Here is a 23,624-nt window from a genome sequence, read left to right on the forward strand (position 1 = left end):
TTCAGTAGCGGTAGACCTCCGCCCCCCCTCTGAATGGAGCGTTTTGTTTTCCCCTGCCAGTGTGAGGACAGCAAGGTGGACGCCCTGGGGGAAGCCCTCCAGACCACGGTCAGTCGCTGGAAGTGCAAGTTCTCGGCCCCGCTGCCCCTGGAGCTCTATACCTCCTCCAACTTCATTGGCCTCTTCGTGAAGGAAGACAGCGCGGAGGTCCTCAAGAAGTTTGCCGCGGACTTTGCCGCGGAGGCTGCGTCCAAAACCGGTGAGCTGACAGCTGCCAGGCCAGGCGTGGGTCCCGTTCATCAAAAACGGGGAAGGAAAGGGATCGGAAGTTATGGACGGCTGGGCTGGGGCCGGCAGGTGCGGAGGGCCCTGCAGGGATGCGCGGAGCACAGCCCTTTCCTGCAGCACCTGTGGGCTCCCTCTTAAAAATAGCAAACTACTGTTCTGCTAAGCCTCCTGGGAGAATGTCCAGCGTCAACCCTCAACAGCCAAGTTGAAGGCTCACAACTCACTGCTGCACACTGAAGCCGTAAGCGCATCCTCTGTAGCACCACTGTCTCTCTCTAGTTCAGAGTTAACGAGCCTTCCTTCCCTGCCAGCCTCCCTGCCATGAAGGCCTCTGTCGGGGTCTCACAGCTCACTCCGTGAGGACCCAGGGCTGTGCTGGGCGGGGTAGCACAGCACAGAGAATAGAGTGGAGCCACTTAGTGTCAGAAAATAGATCTACCGGGCCCGTGTCCCGCAACTCCCCGAAACCCATTAGAGGGGTCCCGAAGCTTCAACAGTCTGTCCAGAAATGTCACCCCTTCAAGATGTTTCTTGCTCTTTCCACGGCCGGTCTTAGTTCAAGCCAGCTGAGATTTCCCACCAAAGGAATTAGCTTCAAAGATGCTCAGCATATGTGTTGACTTAGAGGCAGGAAGCACGGAGAGGGGACAAGTGGGAGAAGTTGCCAGAGCTTTCCGGTCTGCCTATAGGTACAGACGAGCTCACTTAGGTCAAGGTGAGCCTTACCTGCAGTGGGACAGACAGACAGTGGGGTCGAGGGGGGAAGAGTTGGCAGGGGGCAGTTTCTGCTGGCTCCCTTGAGAAATCACCATCAGTGGGTATTTCTTAGGGACCGCGATGCGTTCATCCGTGAAGAAAGCAACGTAACAAGTGGTTTCTCCAGGCCCGAGATACAGGTTCAAGTACCTGTGCTCAGAGAGAGCTCTGAGAAGAGAAAGGCCATCATAGGATGCAGTGGCTCCCCCTTCGCAAAAAAGGAAATGCATGCTGGGCTGGGCGATGTGGATCCCTACAGTGGAGAAAGGGCCCTGCAGGCAGGAAGGAACAAAGTGTGTGCAGAGGCCTGTGTGGACCCCCCCCCGCCCCCCGCCCCCAGCAGAGCAGAGCTGGGCGTGAGCGGTACAGCTGAATCTGAGCATCGCATGCAAACTGGAGGAGGCCCAGAGTTGGCCAGCACCCCCCGCACCCTGCCCCTTTCAAGGAGGGATGGAGACGGGAGAGACCTGAGTAAAACCCCTGCTTTGCCCCTTGGTCTCCGAACCTCTGACCTATAACTCACCTGCCATTTTGCTTAGTTTTCTTTACCAGAAAAGCCCCCGTTAGGGCTCAGGATTCTAGAAAGAGTGTAGCGGAGGCTCAGCGTCACCGAGCAGGATTGCAGGGAGGTCTCCCCTCTCAGAGGAGCTCTGACCCTTAAGATACCTCTTCTACTTAGGGAGGGGGGCTCCTTAGAGCCCCTCCCCAGGCACCCCTTCTTCTCCCGGGACCAGGCTCTGCTTTCTGACTTCGCTGGGGCCTGCCATTTCATGGCTTAATATTTCAGAGAAATGACATAATAGAGAGGCAAATTGTTTCCTGTTCCTATCCCTCCACTTCAGGAAAATGACTCTTTTTCATCCCACAGTAGCTATTACCAAAACCACTAAAACTCCCACAAGACCCAAAACTGGTGGTGTGGCCACAAAACTCAAATCCTTCACAAATGTGTAAAGCGGGTCTCAGCCAGGACTGTGCCAGACTCTTAAGGCGCATAATGAGTGAGAGGCTGCGAGGCCCTTGCTTGCTTTCCTTGTAGGCAAGGGGAGGGCCAGCTCTTCTCCAGTATCTGTGGCCACTCTCTCTAAGAACTTGGCCGCTCGATCTCTGCCCCTTTGCGGCCCCCTGGTGGTGACCGGGAGAACCGGGTGGCGCTGCCCTGGGTAGCTGGTCCAGCTTCTTGCCTCCTTATGTGGATGGCTGGCCATCCCGTCTTGGCCCTAGAACCTATGCCTCGATATTCTAGACTTTTCTGCAGACCCAGAGTCCATCGGCAAGTAGATTTCTTGTCCTCCTCCGTCCTGGGTGGCTTAAGGAGATTCACCATGCATGTATGTTCGATCATTGACTGAACACTAAAAGCCTATATCACGTGCTGAGCACAGGACACAGAAAACCTTGCCTCATGGGGCTTACACCAAAAAAAATACGATGTAGTGTAACAGAAAAATATCCAACTGCTACATCTGTCTCCCTGGGACATGAACAAGCCCCTTAATTCCCTACCTTCGCAAATTCCCTACCTTCCCTTTGGTTGTATCTTCTGCGCTGTTCTAGCTTGGACAGTAGATGGATCTCCCCCATGTAAAGATGTACAAAAGAGAAACATAATTCACCGTTTTGTTTTGTTTCTTACAGTGTCTTAGAAGCACAGTCTGCATATTTATTTTTTTTTAAGTTTACTTATGTATTTTGAGAGAGAGAGAAAGCACAAGCAGGGGAGGGGCAGAGAAGAGGAGAGACAGAATCCCAAGCAGGCTCCACGCTATCCGCACAGAGCCCGATGCAGGGCTAGAACTCACGAACCGTGAGATGACCTGAGCCGAAATCGAGAGTCGGACGTTTAACCGCGTCACCCAGGCACCCCACCAGTCCGTTGTATACTTTAAAGCAGTGGCTTCAGTCGGGGAGATTTTATCCCCCGGGGCACACGTGGCCGTGTCTGGAGTCGTTTTTGGTTGCCACAACTTCTGAGGTTGTACTACCGGAATCTAGTGGGTAGGGGCCAGGGATGTGGCCACAGACCCCACAGTGCACGGGGCAGCCCCCACAACAGAGAATCATTCTGTTTTAAACCCTGGAAAACCCTGTCTTGGACCTTGAAAATATTCCATCTTTTCCCCTGGCTCCTCTGTCGGAGCCGCCCAGAAGCCAAGAGATGCGATTTCAAAACGACGGTGATCGGCCCTGGCCCGCACGCCGTCGCAGGATCTCTGCTTTGGCGTGAATTAGCTCATCCTTTGAGGTCACGGTCTCCTCGGGCTGGTGATCCTCCGTGTGTTACTAGGAGGCAAAGCCGACCCAATGACCTCTCCGCTTCCCTTGTCGGGAGCCAGGTGTGACCCTTTCCCTCTCGAACTGTAGGCTGTTCGCGATCTGTTGCACCTGCCTGTCCCCTTATTCCGCTGCTGTGAAGGACAGCAGCAGCTCTTGTCCGGCCACGGGACGCCCTCCTTTGTCATTTGGGAGGCGGGGTTTATGGGGGCAATCCTTCCGTGTTCTTCCTGGAGCCTCCACCGTTGCTCTGCTGACCACGTTCCAATAACGGTTCCCTTCCTTTGTTTCCAGAAGTACACGTGGAACCTCACAAGAAGCAGCTGCACGTAACCCTGGCTTACCACTTCCAAGCTAGCCACTTACCCACCCTGGAGAAACTAGCCCAGAACATCGATGTCAAACTCGGCTGTGACTGGGTGGCTACCATATTCTCGCGAGATATCCGGTTTGCCAACCATGAGGTAATGTCTCACTGTGGCTCCTGACCCTACCGGAGGCACAGGGGGTGCGGCCAGAACCGGGAGCACGGGCAGCTCCCTGCTACAGGGAGATGGGGACCAAAGGAAAGCAGTGGAGTGAGCACCGGACCACAATTTCCTCCGGGCTCGGCCTGCTTCCTTGGGAAGTTCTGAACTTGCAGCCCTCCTCCCCGGGTCCCAAGTGACTCATCTGTGTAATAGCCCCGTTTTCCTGTCTGCCCTGCCAACCTTACTGGAATGATAAAGAAGTGAAAAGGGAGAGTAGAAAAGTATGTTGGAAAAGATTTTAATTCTATAAATTCATGGAGTTAATAGAAGACCTTATCCAGATCTTAGGTAAGGAGGACACAGAAATACAAATATATATATATATATATATATATACATATATATATATGTATATATATGTATATATATATATCTGAACACATAATTAACAGATACTTGCTAAGTATCTATGGCATGTAAGTTACCATGGAACATACTAGAATTTTATTTTTTATTAATTTTATTTTTTTTAATTTACATCCAAATTACCATACAGTGCAACAGTGATTTCAGGAGTAGATTCCTTAGTGCCTCTTACCCTTTTAGCCCATCTCCCCTCCCACAACCCCTCCTGTAACCCTCAGTTTGTTCTCCATATTTATGAGTCTCTTCTGTTTTGTCCCCCTCCCTGTTTTTATATTACGTTTGTTTCCCTTCCCTTATGTTCATCTGTTTTGTCTCTTAAAGTCCTCATATGAGTGAAGTCATAGGATTTTTGTCCTTCTCTAATTTCGCTTAGCATAATACCCTCCAGTTCCATCCACGTAGTTGCAAATGGCAAGATTTCATTCTTTTGGATTGCCGAGTAATACTCCATTGTGTATATATCCCACATCTTCTTTATCCATTCATCCATCGACGGACATTTGGGCTCTTTCCATACTTTGGCTATTGTTGATAGTGCTGCTATAAACATGGGGGTGCATGTGTCCCTTCGAAACAGCACACCTGTATCCCTTGGATAAATGCCTAGTAGTGCAATTGCTGGGTCGTAGGGTAGTTCTATGTTAAGTTTTTTGAGGAACCTCCATACTGTTTTCCAGAGTGGCTGCACCAGCTTGCATTCCCAGAAATATACTAGAATTTTTAAATGTGGTCCTGTCCTCAAGGAGTTTGAGTCCAGCAGGGGAGAGAGAGCAGATACATGAAATAAAAAACAGAGGCGACATGTTGTGACAATTACGTGCATCCCCTGGGAGGCCTGAGTGGGACCACTGATTCCCAGTGCATGTGGGAAGGTTGGCATAATCCTAGCATCCTTCTTTTGAGGGAATCGATAGTGATTTCCAAGACAAGCCTATGCTACTCTGAAGAGTAATATTGCCCTTTGTTTTAAGGAAAAGCTGAGACAAAGAGAGTGGCGAGTGGCTGGTCCATAGCTAATTAGCAATTTAGGACCAGAGCTGAAGCCAGAACCCAGGGATTCTGACCAATAAAAACAAGCAGCCCATCTGGAAAAAAAAAAAAAAAAAAAAAGACCACACAGTTTAATGAGAAACTTGTCATCTAGTGTAAATACATTTATGAAATCAAATTTGCTTCCAGTTTCTCAACAGTAAAAGGGCTGATATTTTTGGCAGGTTATCTAGCCTCTTAATATCTCTGTTGACTTTTTTTTTTAAGTTTATTTGTTTTGAAAGAGAGCGCACATGTGTGAGCAGGGGTGGGGGTGGGGGCAGAGGGAGAGAGAAGCCCAACGTGGGCCTCAATCCCACGACCGTGAAATCATGACCTGAGCCAAAATCAAGAGTCGGCCGCTCAGCTGACTGAACCGTCCTCCTACCCTCTTGTAAAATATGAAACACAGTTGAATGAAATCTCAGGGTCTAGACCAGCTGATCTCACCACTGTCTTGGAATGTTGAGAAGAGCTGACCCATGAACCAGAGGTCCGGGCCAGGGCACGGGGCCTGCGAGCGTCAGGGACATGCAGCTTTGTCTGGCCCCGCTGACAAGAATGTCCTGCCCTCCTTCCAAGTCATTTGATGGAAGTTTCTGGAAAGACACACCAAGGAGACGGGGCTTGATCTTGCTTAAGAATTCTGACATCTCCTGGAATTGCTCAGGATGAGCCCTAAATATAACGAGAGAGGTGTGGCTGACCGGACTCCTCACAAGGACAAAGAAAAAGGAAGTCAAGGGTTGCATGCAGATGGGCTGTGAGAAGTCACCTTTCTCAGAGAGGGAAGGTGGCAATGGAATTTTACCAGGAATATCTTCTAATCAACACTGCCCTCCAGTTAAATCAAAGGGTAATTGCTTTTCTGCCTGACCCACATTCTGCGCACTTGGCACGGAGGGAAAGAGGCAGCAAGCGCCCACACGAATTATTTTCTAAAAATAACTTGGCCGCTTTTATCTCTGATTTGTAAAAGCTCATTTATTACTGTTCCTTCTGATACAGCGCTCTCGCGCTCTCTCTCTCTCTCTCTCTCTCTCTCTCTCTCTCTGAGGTCATTTGGCTTTCCCTGAGCCCCCCCCTGCATACCTTTTCTTGCCTGCCTTCTGTCCCCAGGACCGTTCACGGTTCCACTGAGGCAACAGAGGTCTAGAGAAGGAAAGTGGTTTGGACAAGAGCACGCAGCAAGCCATGCTTGGGAGAACTCCTAGGTCTCCTCCCTCTGCTGGTTCTCCCTTTGATTCCGACCTGCAAATGCCTGTCTGTGCTTCGCGTAGTTTTCCGTGTTAGGGACTGCGTTGGGCCGTGCCCGGTTTATATGCCGAGCGACAGAAATCTGAGGAAGGACAAAAAAGCACACGTGGCTCCAGATTCTGGCTCCATCCCTTCAGCAGTTGTTAGGTTCACTTCCACAGCTTCTAGAACGCTCCCGTCCTACGTTGTCTCCTGCGGACAACGGCAATAGTATTTTGCTGGACTGCTGCTGTCGTGCAGGCTACAAAAGAAGGTGATAGAAGGGCCGTAATATGTAGCCCCGGGTGGGTGCAAGACAGAAGTGTTGCAGCTCCTGCTGTGCTAGGAGCATAAAGAGCTTCGAAGGCAAGGATGTTAGGCTCCTACCCCACGTAGGGTTGCAGCTGCCCTGCACGAGGGGAGGAACAAACTCGAGATAGACCCCACAATTCTTGCAGGTCAGTGGTAAACATAAAAGAGTATAGGGGCGCCTGGGTGGCTTGTTCGGTTAAGCGTCCAACTCTTGGCTTCGGCTCAGGTCTTAATCTCACGGTTCGTGGGTTCAAGCCCTGCGTCAGGCTCTGCGCTGATGGCACAGAGCCTGCCTGGGATTCTCTCTGCTCCTCCCCCGCTCGTGCTGTGTCTCTCTCAAAACAAAGAAACTTAAAAAAAACTTGAAAAAGAGTATAATGTAGTGCAAAACTAGGCATGTCTCCTGGTATCTCTCAAACGTAGGCTTTTTGCACGAGCTTTTGAATGGGCTGTGGGGACATGGGCACGAGTTATAATTTTAGATTTGCTGCAATATCTTAATTATCGTATTGCTTATTCAATAAATCGAAGCTCCTTGTTGCCTAACTACCCTAGGACACAAGGTCTAGGACACAAGGTCCTAGGACACATGGTCTCCTATGCTCCTTTGCTGTGCCTCGATTTCCTTGGAGGTAACCTGGAGACAGAATACTCACCCTGCCCCCGCCAAGTGATAGGGGGAACGAGTGTTCTGAAGTCACTTTGAGTTTCTCGAAGGAAAGACACTTCTGGGCCAAAGGCATAATTAATTAGTCAAAACTGTGCTATGCTTGAGGATCTAAGAGACAGAAGTTTCGACTTGTTCCCCCATGACTCGGTGCCTCTCTCCACCCTGTTCCGGGAAAAGGAGTGTTCCTTTTGGTGGATCATCGCATACCTAGCTTAAGAGAGTTTTTCTTTTCTTTCCGCAAGCTGTTTTCACAACGAAGCAGAAACTACCTCCCTGGCTAGTTTGGAAATGGTGGTTTGAGCACGAACGTGGCAGAGGACAGGGGAAGGAGCAGGAGGCCACCAGGGGCAACGATCTGGAGCTGAAAGATACTGGAAAAGAAATAGGGAAAGAAACGGGGGCCCCAAGCGAAAGGAAAATCAGAATCCAGCGGTACCACGGAGTCCTGTGCATTTTTATTTGCATTCTCTGAGGAAAAAAAAAAATCACCTTTTTGCCAGTGCCTTTCCTTAGAGACTTCCAGAAGGAAGTTCCATGAAACATGTTCCGATGTGTCACCTTGGCAGACACACAGAGAGCTGATTAGCTCACGAGCACACAGTCCGGGGGGGGGGGGGGGGGGGGGGGGGGTCAGGCGAGAAGGGAGATCAGGTGTCCTGGTTCAATAGACATAATGATGCGCCTTCTGGATACAGGCTCCGTCCTAAAGAGTTTCCTTAGATGGTCTCATTAACTGTTATAATCCAGGCATTAGGTTGCCGATGAGAAAACTGAGGCCCAAGTTAACAGCCTGAAGGTGGAAGCAGAATGGTTAGTCTGCCAGTAATGACTTTGGAACTTCAGGAAAGTCTGTTAAAGTATCTCCATCTCAGTGTCCCATGTGAGATAAATAGGATGGAAATGTCTTCCTTACAATCGAGGACCCTTGCTGTTAATGAGAAATCAGGAAGATGTTTTTCCAAAATATCTTCGTGCCCATGCTGTTTGTGTCTACCGGGAAAGGACGCAAAACATCAAGTGCGTCAGCCAAGCAGTATGGCCTCTGGTTGGCTCTGAAGGCTCTTTATGAGCCCAGAGAAGAGACACGTGGTTTCCATCTGGTTGCCGGTGAAAGCTGGTTACACAGACGTACCGTATACGCTGATGGCTGTGAAAGATATTTTTCTTTCAAGGTCTTTGTCGAAAATGTAGGTTTAGGGGCACCTGGGTGGCTCAGTTGGTTAAGCATCAGACTTCGGCTCAGGTCATGATCTCAAGGTTTGGGAGTTCGAGCCCCGCGTCGGGCTCTGTGCCGACTGCTGGGAGCCTGGAGCCTGCTTTAGGAGTCTGTGTCTCCCTCTGCCTCTCTGCCCCTTCCCCCCCCCTCAAAAATAGACATTAAAAAAAAATTTTTTTTAATGTAGGTTTAAAGAAAGCTCCTTGAAGGCAGAGACTGCCTTGTTTAAGCCCCAGAGTGACTTATAAGGGGAAATGCGTCGGTCCCAAAGCCTTCCTACAGGAGAGTGCACCCAGACCGTCTGTAACCCCCATACGGAAGACTGGCTTTCCACGAGTGGGGTTTCAGGTGTCTGTTACGGTGCCTACCGCAGATGGAGAAGGGGAGATAGGTCCAACCCCATTTGTATAGCAGCTTAATAGCGCGCCTATGGGCTTTCAGATAAATTTCAGAAAACTATCTTGCATCCTGAAAGGAAGAAAGGCCTGCCTGAAGGGAAGTCTGGAACCATCCAGCAGGACCAGGCACACATCTACAATACCCTGGGGGGGGGGGGGCGGGGGAAACATGCTTTCGGATCGGAGTGCAAATCTACTCAAAGCCTGCAGACCCCAGGGGCGCCTGCAACGTCCGCATCTGGAAGCGGGACACGCAGACGTGCCCCGGGGGCGCTCAGACTGGGCCTCACTCCTCCCTCTCCTCCTCTCTCAGACGCTCCAGGTGATCTACCCGTACACCCCACAGAATGACGACGAGCTAGAGCTGGTCCCTGGGGATTTCGTCTTCATGTCTCCGATGGAGCAGACCAGCACCAGCGAGGGCTGGATCTACGGCACGTCCTTAACCACGGGCTGCTCCGGACTGTTGCCGGAGAATTACATCACCAAGGCCGACGAATGCAGCACCTGGATATTTCACGGGTAAGCAGACTCACGTCCTTCACCTGCTGCTTTGGGAGACCACCACGGGCTGTGGGCAGGTGGTGGGGAAACGGGCTCAGGAGATGGGAGGAAAGCTGTTGGTTCTGACTCCCCAGAACCGCTGGGCAGGTTCCCAATAAGCCAGCCAGACCGGCAGTGGAAGGCTTTGCAAGGGTCAGGAGACCTAACTGCCCCTCGCTTGCTAGGTGGCCTTGAGCGAGTCCTCCGACGTGGCGCATGAGCACCTAGAGAGAGAGAGACCGTCTAAAGAAATGGGCAACTGCCAGAACCGTAAAAAGACACGCGGTGCCCCCAGTGTCCTCTAGAGTGGGAACTTTCCACCCATCCCTCACGACTGGTTTGCCCCCAAACCAAACTGGTCGCACGGTCAGCGTGGCCCATGCTGTAGGGCCAGCTTTGCCTCGGCAGATGAAACGGGCACAGGAGGCACCTTCTCTTTCTTAATCGGAGACGCTCAAAGCCAGCCAGCCCTTCCCTAGCACATGCAGGCGTCTCGCCAGGGTGCGCATGCTGATTTGTTTCTCGTCTCTCTTGTTCTGTGCCAACGTGGCTGAGAGCCGGAAGCTCTGAGCACCAGCTGCGTGGTGCGTCTAACATTGTTATTACCGCCATGGAAGAGAAGGCAAGAGGGGCACTTTCAGGGAGTGCGTTGCCCGGAGGGAGAAAAGAAAAGGTTCTCTCCCCCCACTCAGCAGCAAGCAGGCAAACCACAAACCCAAAGATGGGAGAGAACGCCTTCCTCCTTAACAACCCCCTACCCAGCAATTCCTTCCGCTTCCTTTTGGTCCACCCCCCGCCACCCCCCGCCCATGAACATTCAGCTTTTCGGGGCACAGTCGGAAGGTCAAAGCTGCCTCGTGTTCCCCAAACATTTGCGTTCTCAGAAAGGCTTCTGAACATCTACGTTGTGTTTCCAAAGTCACCGTTTTATCCCTTAGAAAAACGAGTGAAGCATATTATCTGTGGATACACTGAACACTAAAATGATATGATGCACAGCTCTCAGACCTTTTGTTTTAAAAAAAAAAAGTCGGGCTAGAAGTTGGGAGCAGAGTAGTTGGGAGAAGGCCTGCTGACCCATTCCAGAGTACTGTTTCCAGACCCACTGCTGTCCAAATTAGAGCTCAGGCGGAAACACGGGTCCACGGACCACAGGACGTTTGCGTGCCACCTCCTATTCTCTGGAGAGGTCCCTACCGATGATACTGCCCTGGAACCGTATCTGAAACAGTCAGCTTCCGCAGCCAGTGCTGCTGAGAGTGGGGAAAGGCTAGTGTTAGCTGTTAGGACCCCGTAATCAAGAATTTGAGTTTTTAGGCCGCTAGTCTTGGGTTCAAATCTTAACACTCCCACTTAAAAGCTGTGTGACCTTGGCCAAGTTACATCACCTCTCTGAGCCCCCGTCTGTTACTCTATAAGGTGGGGAGGATAATTGCATTTACCTCACAGGAGCGTTATAAAGACCACAGTGAAGGACTTAGCTTTACACGGATAAGTGCCACACCCGTAATAGCACTGAACCTAAAAAGCTGTTAGCTTTCTGATTTTTCTACCTCGTGTTTTCCAGTCCTCTCTTGCATGCTCGTCCAATCAAATGTCTCTTCCCGAGGTGATCCTATAGAAGAACTGTACTTTCCTATTTAACTCCAGAAGCAGAAATGATGTAAGGAGGCTCCTGATAAGACGGATCTTCTCTCTCCCCCAACTAAAGTTAGCCTTGAGGAGGTACAGCCACAGGAGATGCTCCTTCAGTTACCTGGCTGACCCGATGGCAGGTCGCAGAGGGGACTCAGGCCACAAGGAGTGACCTTTCATCGCCCTTTCTGCCCGGTTCTTCTCAGTTCGAAGTCACTCATAAGAAAGTATTTTTTATCTATTTTTTAACGTTTATTTTTGAGAGAGAGTGTGAGTAGGAGAGGGGCAGAGAGAGAGAGAGAGAGAGAGGAAGACAGAGGCTCTGAAGCGGGCTCTGCGCTGACAGCGAGCCCGATGTGGGGCTCGAACTCCCAAACCGCGAGATCATGACCCGAGCGGAAGTCCGCCGCTCGACCGAGCCACCCGGGTGGCCCCTGAGGAAATCTTTTCCTGCCACCCTGATTAGGGCATCTCGCCTGGTTCTGAGTGTCTCTCAATACTTGTCAGTTGGTGAAGCCCCACTGTGTCCTTTGAATTATGGGTGGGGGCTGGCCGGTCCTTCCGGGCTTACGCACAGGACTGCTGTGTCTGGGAAAGTGCCAGCACCCGGCCCTGGTCCTTGAGAAGATGTCCTGGGTATCAGGCTCAGCTTCCTCCCTACGCAATCTCTCAGCACAAAGCATCTGACTGTTGTCTTAATGGAAGTGACAGCACCAGACTGTCTCAAAGTGAGCCCGGTCCTTTGATTACAGTGACAGTTGAGAAGAAGGTTGGCATTCTCCTTGCCAACCGAGCTGAAGAGGGGAGAGAGAGAGAGAGAGAGAGAGAGAGAGGAGGGACTCTGCCAGTGTCTTCACAGCTGTAATAAAGAAATTAAGGGACGTGTACAAGCAGGACGTCAAGCCGATTCTGTCTATCCAGACACTTCAGGCCCCGAAGCTTTGATGAATCAGACAGCGAAACCAAATTTTCTTTAACTGTGATGTTTGCAAAGGAGAACAGCCTGTCTCTCCGACTGTGAATGGCACTAGATTCTCTTGGTCTACAGTTGCTTAATTTTTCCAGTTGGTCTCTCAGGCTGCACATCACACTTGCTGATGCAGCTTTGTTAGATGACAGCTTCCCGCCACCCCCCCGTCCCCCACCCCCACCCCCCTCCGCGCCCAGATCTGCTGAATCACAATCTGTGACAAGTCGGGCCCAGCCGTGTATTTTTTTTTAAAGTTCTCCTGGCGATTCTGATATGCACTAGGGCTGAAAGGCCACTTTTGCAGGGTGTGAGGGTTCTGAAGCCTTTGTCAGTAGGAGGAGTCTATTTACAGTCAAAAAAAAAAGAGACTGGAAGGGGATCCTAAAATTCTTAAGAGCCTTAAAAAAAAAACAACTGTTTTCCTAACAGCCAGTTAGCTTTGTTACATCGCTGACTATAAAAAGGGCTTTTCCAAAATGAAATTCGAAGAATACTGCTGTGTTAAAATGAAATATTCCCGAACAGAGTAGGTCAACAGGTACAGACCAGGACTCGGGTTTGAGCAGATTGAAACATACGGCTACCCTAGCTGCAAAGAAGCGAGAAATCTCAAATGCAAATGCTCTCCCTTGAACACCGCTCAGTGAGGCAGAAAGAGATGTTCACTGGATTCGCCTTGCGACCGTAGTTGAATTGCAGTGTTTATTAGGTAAAGCCTTTTGGAGGACTTACTAATCACAGTAACTCAAACACGGCACAATTTGCTGCCTCGCTGTCAGCGAGGCCTCTTTGGGGCTTCTGTAGCTACGGTGTAAAACCCAGAAATGAGAGCTCTTGGCCCCCGGCTCCATACATCTGGCGAGAACGGCTTCCTCTGAAAGAATTCTGTGTTTAATCATCGTGTCGGAGGTGTTACTGAGTTGGGGAGAGGGGTGGGGCCACCGAAGAAGGTGGAAGAGAGGATGATGGCCATCGGGTTTCCTCCTCAGTTAAGACCCACAGGCACACTGGTGGAGACAGTACAAATCCTCCCTCTCGTTTGTCAGTTCGGATGGAAATCGCCATGGAAAAGATTAAAGGCAACGGGAATTGTTTTCTTCTTTGGAGCCAGAAAAATAGCTGGAAACAATGGCACAAAATTGAAAACTCATTATTCTTTAACATGCCTTCGGTGCCAGCCGCGGCGGTGGCATCCTGATTGGCACGAAATCAGGGCCCCATCCCTACCCAGAGAGATGAACACATCTGTTCCAAGTACAGAAATCCATCTTCCCCTAGTTTAGCCACTGCAAGACCTAAGTAGAGAAGAAGCTGTTCCCCTCCCGAAAGGGGGTGTCGCCTCCTCGGCTTTCCCACCCGTCGCCCTGGGCGTGTTTCCCGCGAATTCCCACGCTCCCCTTGAGCCCAAGGGTGACGTGCTAATGACTCCTGGCCCAAACAGTTAACGGCGTCCTCATCTTCCCCTACAGTTCTCACTCCATCTTGAACACGGCGTCTTCGAACGCCCTCTCATTTGGCGATGGTGTGGTGGACAGACGGCAGTATGAGGACCAGGGCCTGGGGGAGACGGCTCCCCTGACTATCATCTGCCAGCCCACGCAGGTAAGGCTGACCATCGGGGCCGCATCCTCGAGTCTACTTCAGGATTCACTGAGCACGTCTTTGCGGAGTGTGAGGGCTTGCCCTTGGTGCCCCCAAGGGTCCTAGGTCTCTTGGGGGCGATGACGCACAATTTTACAAAAGACACACAGAATTTAAGGCCAGGGAGAGTCGGGTGGGTGGTACTGATCGCACCTACCGGCATCTGGGTCTAGGCTGGCAGAGGAAGAGGTTCTACAGAGGGAAGGACATGTTACCTGTAAAGTCGTAATAGTTCTGTTTCATAGGCCATCGTGAGATTAAAAACAAAATAAGGCCCTCGGCACAGTGCCTGGCACCTGTATATATGTCTGAGTGCTCAACAGATGCCAGACATGTTGCAAAATGGAGAATGTGGGGGTGGGGATCGTTTGGAACAAGAGAGGCAAAGGCAAGTGGAGGATCAAGAGACTAGATCACATTGGCTGGAGCCCAGGGCCTGAATTAGGGACGAGCAGGAGAAGAAACAGGAAAGATCATGCCATTATCCCGCCTATTAACCCTGTCGGGGCAACTAACGGGCAGCACGTGTAAAGTACCAGCCCACGTGAAGGTGACCACACGAAGCAAACGGGGAATAGCTGGCCATCAGAAGGAAGGAATATAGAAACATGTGGAAGGATCCACCCAGCACTTCCAGAACCCAAGGTCATTTGGACATGTCTTTGACTAGACTGGCCTATTTCGTCACCGCTGACCTCCCTGAACCATTTGCGGGAACACCAACGCGCGTGTAGCCAGAGAAGAGAGCCAAAAGTACGATTAGAATAGCCAGAGAAGAACCTCGTTGCTGGAGGAGACCGTCCATTCGGTCTACCCACCATGTGTTAGAGGGGAGGCAGGCACTGTTGTGATTAACAGTCCTCGCCCTCTGAAGTTGATGAAGTATCCCTGTAGAGGGGGGCTAGATGACTAGAGGCACGTACTGGCTGGGTGTACCTCTGAGCGGTAGCCCAAGCGGTCTGCCCGTTCCCCTACCGGCCAAATGCTAGTCCCACACGGCAACCGCAACGGTGAGGCAATTTTCACAGCCCTTCTGATTTTGCAGAACGCGTGCCATTCATCTCATCTGAGCCTCAAACTAACTTGTGAGGTCTGTAGGAGGTGTCTTCCTGCCCCCACTGTGTTACCTACTAATGGCCTTTCTTGCTCTGCAGCCCCTGAGGGTCAATAGCCAGCCTGGCCCTCAGAAGAGATGCCTCTTTGTGTGTCGGCACGGTGAGAGGATGGATGTTGTGTTTGGGAAGTACTGGCTATCCCAGTGCTTTGATGCCAAAGGTGAGTGCTGCGTTGGCCTGCTTAGCATCGGCGTACCCTTTATGGCCTCTAGGGGGCACAGTCAAGCTACATTCGTCTAGACGGGAGTCCTTCCTGGTTCCCGTGCTATGTAGGAAATGCCTAGAATGTGTTACAATCTAAGTCCTTCCCGATCGTCTTGAGTGTTAGCGAAGAGGTAAGTGTTCTTGTCCCCTATTCCATAAACTGGGACACCAAGGATCAAAGAAACAAATGTCTCGCCCGTGGTCATTTGGCGGAGGCAGAGACAGGTGTCCTGATTCTGTGGCCAGAATTCCCTCCATTAAATCACCCTGGCTCATTTTGGTTCCAGTTCCCTTTGAGCGACATGTCTAAGAGAGAGAGGCCGGCGTAGCACAGAATTCTCCTGCCTTACAGTGTATGGTTGTTACTTTCACACAGACGTGGCAAGAGGTAGTTTTCTGTCAGTAGAACGGAGGGGTGGATTCCAAGACTCTACCACAGAAAAAGCGTCAGCCTCAACAGTTTCTAGAAAGTTCAATTCGGTGTCTTTGGCCAAACAAGGAATGGAAGTGGAGGGCTGTCGGGGTCAGCAACAGAAGTCCTGAGGAAGACAGAAAGTCGTCTTTTGTCTGATTTTTTTCTTTTCTTTCCAGGCCGCTACATACGCACCAACCTGAACATGCCTCATAGCTTACCTCAGCGGAGTGGTGGTTTCCGGGACTATGAGAAAGATGCTCCGATCACCGTGTTTGGATGTATGCAAGCAAGACTGGTGGGTGAGTGTCCTGGGGTGATTGCACAGCCTCTCCTGGCTGCTCCTTCCAAGACTGGTTCCAGTGGGCAGGCCAGGACACTTCCCAGGGCTTCCTCCAACTTTCCTACAAGTAGTGTATTTCTCCAATCCAGAAGGGATTTATTACATAACCATTAAGTTCAGGACACTGTGCTGGGCGCTAGGCCGGTTTACCAAAGTGAAGCAGGTGTGACCCCTTGAGGGCTGTGTGGCCCAGTGATGGGGCAAGGTCAGCGTCTACTGCGCAGGGGAGGAGAATCCTGGAGTGGCTGGATGTAGACAGGCCAACTGATCCTTTGAAGACGGTCCGTTCTTTGCAGGTCTGTTCCATACCTGCCAGGCAGAGACAGCAGCCTTGTCCTGTTCAATCATTTAACATATTCACTGATCACTTGGGGCGAGGTCCTTTGCTAGGTGCCGGGGACGCAAGCAGAGTCCCTGCCCTCAGGGGAACAAACTTGTACGGTCTGGTATCGTCAGGAATAGAACTGCGTACAGAGTAATATGGGAGCATTAAAACACACACACACACACACACACACACACACACACAAAGAGAAGGGAAGTCAGCTGGGTAGAGAAAGAGCGGGAAGGTGGGAAGTGTGTTCCCGAGAGGTGAGAAATAATATCGAAAATACTTAGGAAAAAGCTCTCGTTTTCTAGAACATGGCTTGTGAGCCACACAGGAGAGAAGGTTGGTGACGCGGATAAAGACAAGTTTACGGAAGACCTTGCCCCCCATATTAAGGCATCTAGACTTTATCCAGTAGAGAAAAGAAGCGTATTCTGTGAGGAAGTGTGGAAGCAGCAGGTGTTGGGATCTACCTCTGTTCTCTAATAAGACGATGACAGGTTGAGATCTTGTTCAGCACGGGATAAGTGTGAAACAAGACCTAACGGTCACAATAGAAACCATCTCGCTTACATCACAAGTGGCAAATCAGAGCACGGTCAGGTTTCGGGGCCTCTCCTAGATGGGTAAGTTGCTGCTCGTTAGCACCAGAGAGAAGCAGAGAAAAAGACGAGGCGGGGGGTCTTCCACTGGGGCTCTTTCATGGGAACACAGATGAGGGGATGGGCCAGAAACGAGGCTGATACTGCCGGCTCTGTGTGAGCCCCCGCTGAAAAAGGGGTTCGCAGGCTCTGCCCGCCACCCCCTCCCACACGGAGGTCCAGCTGAGGCTGAGTGAATCCAGCAAACGGTCTGCCTTCCTTTGCAGGTGAAGCCTTATTAGAGAGCAACACCATTATCGACCACGTCTACTGCTCCCCATCTCTGCGTTGTGTTCAGACTGCGTACAACATCTTGAAAGGTTAGACTCGACAAAGGTCGACTAACTCCACCCTTCTGCCTCTAGGCAGCCCCACACCCAAATTACCCTGGACTCATGGGACATGAGCCAATTGAGAGCTTCACATTGGGAATTTTTAGGGGCGCCTGGGTGGCTCAGTCGGTTAAGCATCTGACTTCGGCTCAGGCCATGATCTCCCAGTTTGTGGGTTCGAGCCCTGTGCGGACAGCTCAGAGCCTGCTTCGGATTCGGTGCCTCTCGCTCCCTGCCTCTCTCTCACTTGTACTTTTCCTCTCAAAGAAAAGAAAAACTTAAAAATTTTTGGAATTTTTAGCCAGGATTCCTATGGAAGAGGTCTTTGCAAAGAGTCCCCAAATCATACTCTGGTGGCCTAAATAAGATGAAAGGATAAACAATTTTTCTCTTGAAAATGCAAAGCCCTCTTGGATGAATGGTAGCCTTGTAGAATATCATTGTCTAGCAATAATTTGGAGCCTACAGAGTGATCCCTTTTTTGCAGTGAAACAGTGAAATCATTTCCTCCCACTCCGCTCTGGTTGCTTCTCGTTTATAGTAGCAACGATGCTCCTAAGTGTCTACAAATCTTAATCATCCTTGTTTCTTTATAGCAATGGTACTTTTAAAGTCATCCAATTAACTAAAGATACACAACTTTCACCCGAAAATCTCGGGATGCTTGAGTTACAGGGATCTCCATTCTCATTTCACGGGAAGGAAGAGTAGTAGAAACAGAGGGGAACTACTCACTTATACCAAAAAAACAAAAGAGCCAGAAATAGCCAAGCCAATGAAGAATTTACACTATCTTTGAGACTTCCTTAAGTAAACCAGAATGCATGTGTGTATTAAAATACCGTATGTACTAAATTTGCACGGAAAAACTGGGCAAAAGGCAATACAAAGAATGTTGAAAAGGGACCAGTCCCACTCTGTGGGTAATTACCCTTTGAAAAAACACAAGACTTGTGCACTGGCACTTGCAAATATTCAACATTGGATTTTCTGGTAGAGAAAATGAGTAATTTACATGATATTCAAATACAGTGTAAGTTATTGTAGAGTAGTGGATGCTAAGAGACTTTCTGAAATTTTGTTTGTTGTCGAGAGAGAGAGAGTCGGGGAGAGAGAAGGAGAGAATCTTAAGCAGGCTAGTCACAGGGCTCGATCCCACAACCCTGGAATCATGACCTGAGCCAAAATCAAGAGTCGGATGCTCAAGCCATGAGCCACCCAGGCACCCCTTAAGTTCCTTAGTAAGGCAACCTTGGGACTTACCTTAGAAAAAGGAATTGTAGTCACAGAAGTGTATACATTATATGGGGGAAGGACTTGTGTTCTTTTCCTTAAGTCAGAGACCACTTAAAGCCAGCATACATCCTGTTGGTGTGGCCAGAGTATTAAACTCGAATGTCTGTCACACATGGAAATTAAAAACCCTTGTCCAAACCCACATGCTTTCCACCTTCTTATAGCCGTGTAGAGCAACGGGTAAAAGAGAACAGATTTACCCAAAGTTTTATAACAACTTGGCCTCTGATTTACTTCTCCACTGAGAACACAGTGGTATTGCCTTCATCTTCATTTTATTTTACCTCTAAGGTTTACAACAAGAAAATCACTTGAAGATCCGTGTAGAGCCTGGCTTATTTGAGTGGACAAAATGGGTTGCTGGGAACACCTTACCTGCGTGGATACCTCCATCAGAGTTAGCTGCAGCCAACCTGAGTGTTGATACAACCTACAGGTAACCCTCCGCGCTGCTACTTCCCAGAGTCGATGCGGAAGCACTTTTCTACGCCAGGCTAACCACGAAGAGGAAGGACTAGATGTAGCCTGTGGGCAGTTGTCCATATTGGTGGAAGTCAAGTTCTGATTTTGAAAAACCACAACTGGAGAAAGCCAGCATCCCTTTATATTTAAGGTTATACATATAACATATATATATATATGTTGTTCATATCATATATATGTATCTATATATATACACCATATATACATATACATATATATGTATATATGGTGTATATATATGTGTATATATATAGATACATATATATGCTGTATATATACATATATATGATATTCATATCATATATATGTATCTATATACACCATATATATACATATATATGTATATATATATAGATACATATGTATGGTGTATATATACATATATATCATATATATCCATATATACATATATGTTATATGTTACATATATATTATATTATATTATATTATAATTATATTATAATTATATATATATATATATATATATATATATATATATATAGTTCCCTTATATTCAGGAAAGCCCCACACATTGGACTTTCCTGACTTTATTATATCTCTTTCAGGGAATAATAAAACCACTTTGCACTCCAGGATTATGCACCGGCTAGTGATGATGTGGTTCCAGAAGCTTGTTGGGTGATAAGGGAAATCACAAGGTCTTACCTTGGATTGTCCTCTTTCAAAGCATTTTCTAATTGTCTTTATCTTCATTTACTATTGCTGGAACCCCAGAGTGTAGGCAAGCCACTCTAATCTATAAGAGAGTCCCAGCAGCTTGCCTAAAGTCATATGTTTAAGTGGCCACACCTAACAATGATTACAACAACTAACCTCTATTGATCATTTTCTGCATGTCAGGAACTGTATAACCTGCTTTACCGTCTTCCCCATTCCTAGTTCGTTGCTTCTTGCCATTAGACCAGTCTGTGCGGCGAGTAAAAAGAAGTGTTTGCAGATTGATCACAAATGAATAATCCACATGTAAACAATTAACTATCAAAACGCCACTCAGGCATTTTGTAAAATGTCCCTGAGAAAGGGATATTCACGATCATCGTGGTGGGGAATTAAGTTCATGTTTCGTAAGGCAGAATTGGAAGCAAGTGACCAACTGAAGCAGAAATGTCCTCCTTGTGGTGTCCCTTGACATTTCATTTCAAATACCTACCCCAACCACAAATGAAGCAATGTGAGCTTCTGGCCAAGATAGGAGAAAATGCCTTTTTTCCATATTCATTTTCCTCTTCTGTAAATGAAACTTCAGGTTACCCCCTAAGTTAATTAATAAGTGCTACTTGCTTAAAGGAATTAGCATTCCTCAAAAATACAATGAAATCCATCAGATCCCCTACCAATAGGCAGTTGACCCTGAAACAACACAGGGGGTGGGGGAGCTGACCCCCACACAGTCAAATCCACGTAGAACTTTTGATCTCCCCAAAACTCAACTACTCACACCATACTGTTGACTGGAAGCCTTACTGGTAACATAAATAGTTAATTAACACATATTTTGTATGTTCTAAGGAAGACAAAAGACAATGTTAAGAAAATCAAAGAAAATAAAGGGACAGTACTGTATTTATTTAAAAAAAAAAAAATCCATGCGTATGAGTGAACGCATGCAGTTCAAACCTGTATTGCTCAAGGCTGAACTGTACTTCACAGTTTGTCCTATCTACCCTGTGGCAACTGTTTTTCTGTCCTTTGGGGGAAATGCAATAAATTGTTGTCCAACAGCCCTCATCCCTCCGGGCTGGAAAGAGGGTGAGTGATTGCCAACATTGGTGAAATGATTTTCCTCACTCACCACGCAGCACCTCCCAGGCCATCCTGGGGCAAGTCTATGTCTTGGGTTTCCCCTTAAATGCATCCTGCAGTTCCTCCCAAGCTGATTTTGCAGAGTTTCCAGAATCACCCTGTCTGAGCCTTGCAATGCACACGCAGACCCACACACCATCTTGGGGGCCAGGACGTGATCCTTATTACAGATTTTCTTTTCCCCTACAGAAAATCAGAATTCCATCCGATCATTTTTGTATATGAGGGGGAGAGAAAGAGATGAAGCCTCTAACTCTGTAAAAGTCAACAGTAAAGCACGTGAGAGGCATGGCCTCTAAATTCCCTCTGAAATTAATTATGCCAAGTGAGCAGGCCTTTTAAAGCACATAGTGATGCCTAAATGATTGAATAAATGTGGTGGGCAGAGGGGCGAGGATGGATAGGGTATTATCAGTCAAGAAGGCACCAGTGAAAGAGAAAGAGCCCCGTCACTCTGGAACAGGAGGGAGGTGGGACAGAAACAGGTTAAGGAAAACCAGCCTGGTGACTAATATCCAAGCATCATCCACAGGCACCAAGACTGAGCCTGGGGGCTGGGTGTAAAAAGCAGCCCCAGTCTTAGGGAGCTGGGCCAGAAGGACCAAGGCAGAAAAAATAAAATATACACCAGGTGGGTAGGGCTTCAGAATAGGGCTCTGACTAGGTGTGGATGGGGCATGAGTCTGGAGTGTTAGAGGGGCAACGAATCATACTTTGGTGTGGGGCTCAAGGCAGAAGTCCACCCTATAGCCTAGATCAAAGTGTGGAACAGAGTGCGTACTGGGAAGAATACTATTCCAGGAAGGCTACCCGAGTACCCGGTTCCCTGGGTTCCAGGTCTAGCTGGTGGTTGGAGGCCTACCTGACTCTGAGTGGAGTCCATGAGTCCTGCGGTTGTGGCTGGAGGCATGGCGCGTGCTTGTAGACAGGGGTGAGGAAGCGTGGACTCTGTCCTACCCCCATCAGAACTAGTTCAAACGTGGTAAGCCTTTCATGGGTTCAACTTCAAGGCAAGAACAGACAAAGGCGGAAATTAGCCAGGAGGAACTCGATCCCAGCATCTACCTGCTCTTTACTTCCACAAATCTCCCACATTACAATGTGATCTCACCATGGAAAGGACTTCCTAGACCACACAAAGTGGCCTTTTGTCACTGTCTGGGGCTCCCGGAAGACCACGGAACTAGATGAGAGGTGATGATGGAAGAAAGAGCTTGCTCAGAACAATGAGGTGCGTCCCTAAAAGTGGTGATTCATGTCTCCCCCTATCCCCAGGGTATGGTGAGACACAGAAGGTTGTTTCCTAGGAGAAGTATGCCTGCTGAGGGAATGGGATTTCGATGCGGGCAGGTTTCCTTCAAATGGAATAGCATCCTTCCTCTCTGGACAGTAAACCCAAGTGCACAGAAGGGCAACCTTCGGGGGGTGAGGGAAGGGAGGCGCTTTCAGAAGCCGTCCAAAATGGAGGATAAGTTTACCAGTATTAATCTCAGACCCAGGTTCAAATCCAGGCCCTAAGAGTTGCTAACGATGTTAAGTATAGGCAACTCATCTCTAAACTTTCTGAGCCTGTCTTGTCAACCATGAACGGGATTTGCCAAAGGGTCGCTGGGAGGGCTATACTCAATGAATGCAAGTAAGGCACTTTGTACAGAGCCTGACACGTGGGAGTATTTTAGTAAACCTTTGCAGTGGTAGCAGTAATGTATTCTGATCAAGATGCCACGCAAATTCACTTTGATAACTCACTACCACCTCCATCAACCCTCCACTAAACACCAACAGTGAAAGACAAAATAAGACAGAAAATATGACACAGTTGTACTCGAAAACAAGATACACATCTCCTAGGCTAGCAACCCTAAGTAGTAAACGGAGAGGGGAGCGGCAGAAGTGGCCGGGATTGAAGACATGCAGGGTCACCAAGATGGGAGGGCCCTGCATTGATCATCCCCTTATATGGCTTCGTACAATGCGTCATAATTACCATTTACATCGACAGCCGGCTCACCCCGACCACACACTGAGGGCTCCTCAAGCACAGAAACTCGGTTCCTCTTTGTCTCTGTGTTCCCCGAGCTTTTCCCAGTTCCAGGTGGACGGTCTGTGTTCAAAATAAGAAAGAAAAGACTGGTGAAGATTTTATAAGCTCACAGACCCAATGGACCTAATAGCTGCTTGCAAAACCTATCCTTTCAACTCCCGAGCTCATCTTACAAGGCCAGCATTACCAAGTGGGATTTATTCCTCAGATGCTAGGATGGTCCAACATACAAAAATCAATATAGGATACACTACATAGAATGAAAGGTAAAATTGTATGTTCACCTCAGGAAGAAAAATCATTTAACAAAATATACCATCCCTTCATAATAAAAATGCTCAACAAATTGGGTGTAGAAGGAATACACCTCCACATAATAAAGGCCATATACAACCAGCCTGCAGCTAACATCAAACTCAATGGCGAAAGACTGAAAGCTTTTCCTCTAACGTCAGGAACAAGGCCAATTCTTACCACTCATATTCAACAAAGTACTGAAAAAGCCTATCCAAAGCAATCAGGTAAGAAAAAGAAATAAAAGGCATCCAAACTGGAAACACAGAAGTAAAAATGTCTTTGTTTGCAGATCATATGATTTTATATATAGAAAATCCTAAAGACTACCATAAGGCTGTCAGAGCTAGTCAACAAACTCAGTAAAGTTGCAGGACACAAAATCAACGTACAGAAATCATTTGTGTTTCTATGCACTAACAACAACACACCTAAAGGAGAAAT

General features: G+C 48.6%; 1 protein-coding gene across 5 annotated transcripts in view; it reads left to right on the top strand.

The window, feature by feature from the left end:
- The window catches only part of UBASH3B (ubiquitin associated and SH3 domain containing B), a 142,051-nt gene that overhangs the window by 105,631 nt on the left and 12,796 nt on the right, over positions 1-23,624 (top strand). For 4 of the 5 annotated variants that reach the window (XM_032595015.1, XM_032595014.1, XM_030333178.1 and 1 more), the window contains exons 4-11: positions 61-259; positions 3,613-3,782; positions 9,389-9,597; positions 13,693-13,825; positions 15,019-15,139; positions 15,775-15,897; positions 17,135-17,227; positions 18,827-18,971. In XM_032595015.1, the coding sequence (XP_032450906.1) occupies positions 61-259; positions 3,613-3,782; positions 9,389-9,597; positions 13,693-13,825; positions 15,019-15,139; positions 15,775-15,897; positions 17,135-17,227; positions 18,827-18,971 (1,193 nt within the window). Of the gene's footprint in view, positions 1-60; positions 260-3,612; positions 3,783-9,388; positions 9,598-13,692; positions 13,826-15,018; positions 15,140-15,774; positions 15,898-17,134; positions 17,228-18,826; positions 18,972-19,584; positions 20,552-23,624 lie in introns of those variants that run through there. The other variant, XM_032595016.1, reaches the window with a different exon arrangement.

The sequence above is a fragment of the Lynx canadensis genome, chromosome D1, assembly GCF_007474595.2.
Source record: "Lynx canadensis isolate LIC74 chromosome D1, mLynCan4.pri.v2, whole genome shotgun sequence".
Classification (NCBI taxonomy): Eukaryota; Metazoa; Chordata; class Mammalia; order Carnivora; family Felidae; genus Lynx; species Lynx canadensis.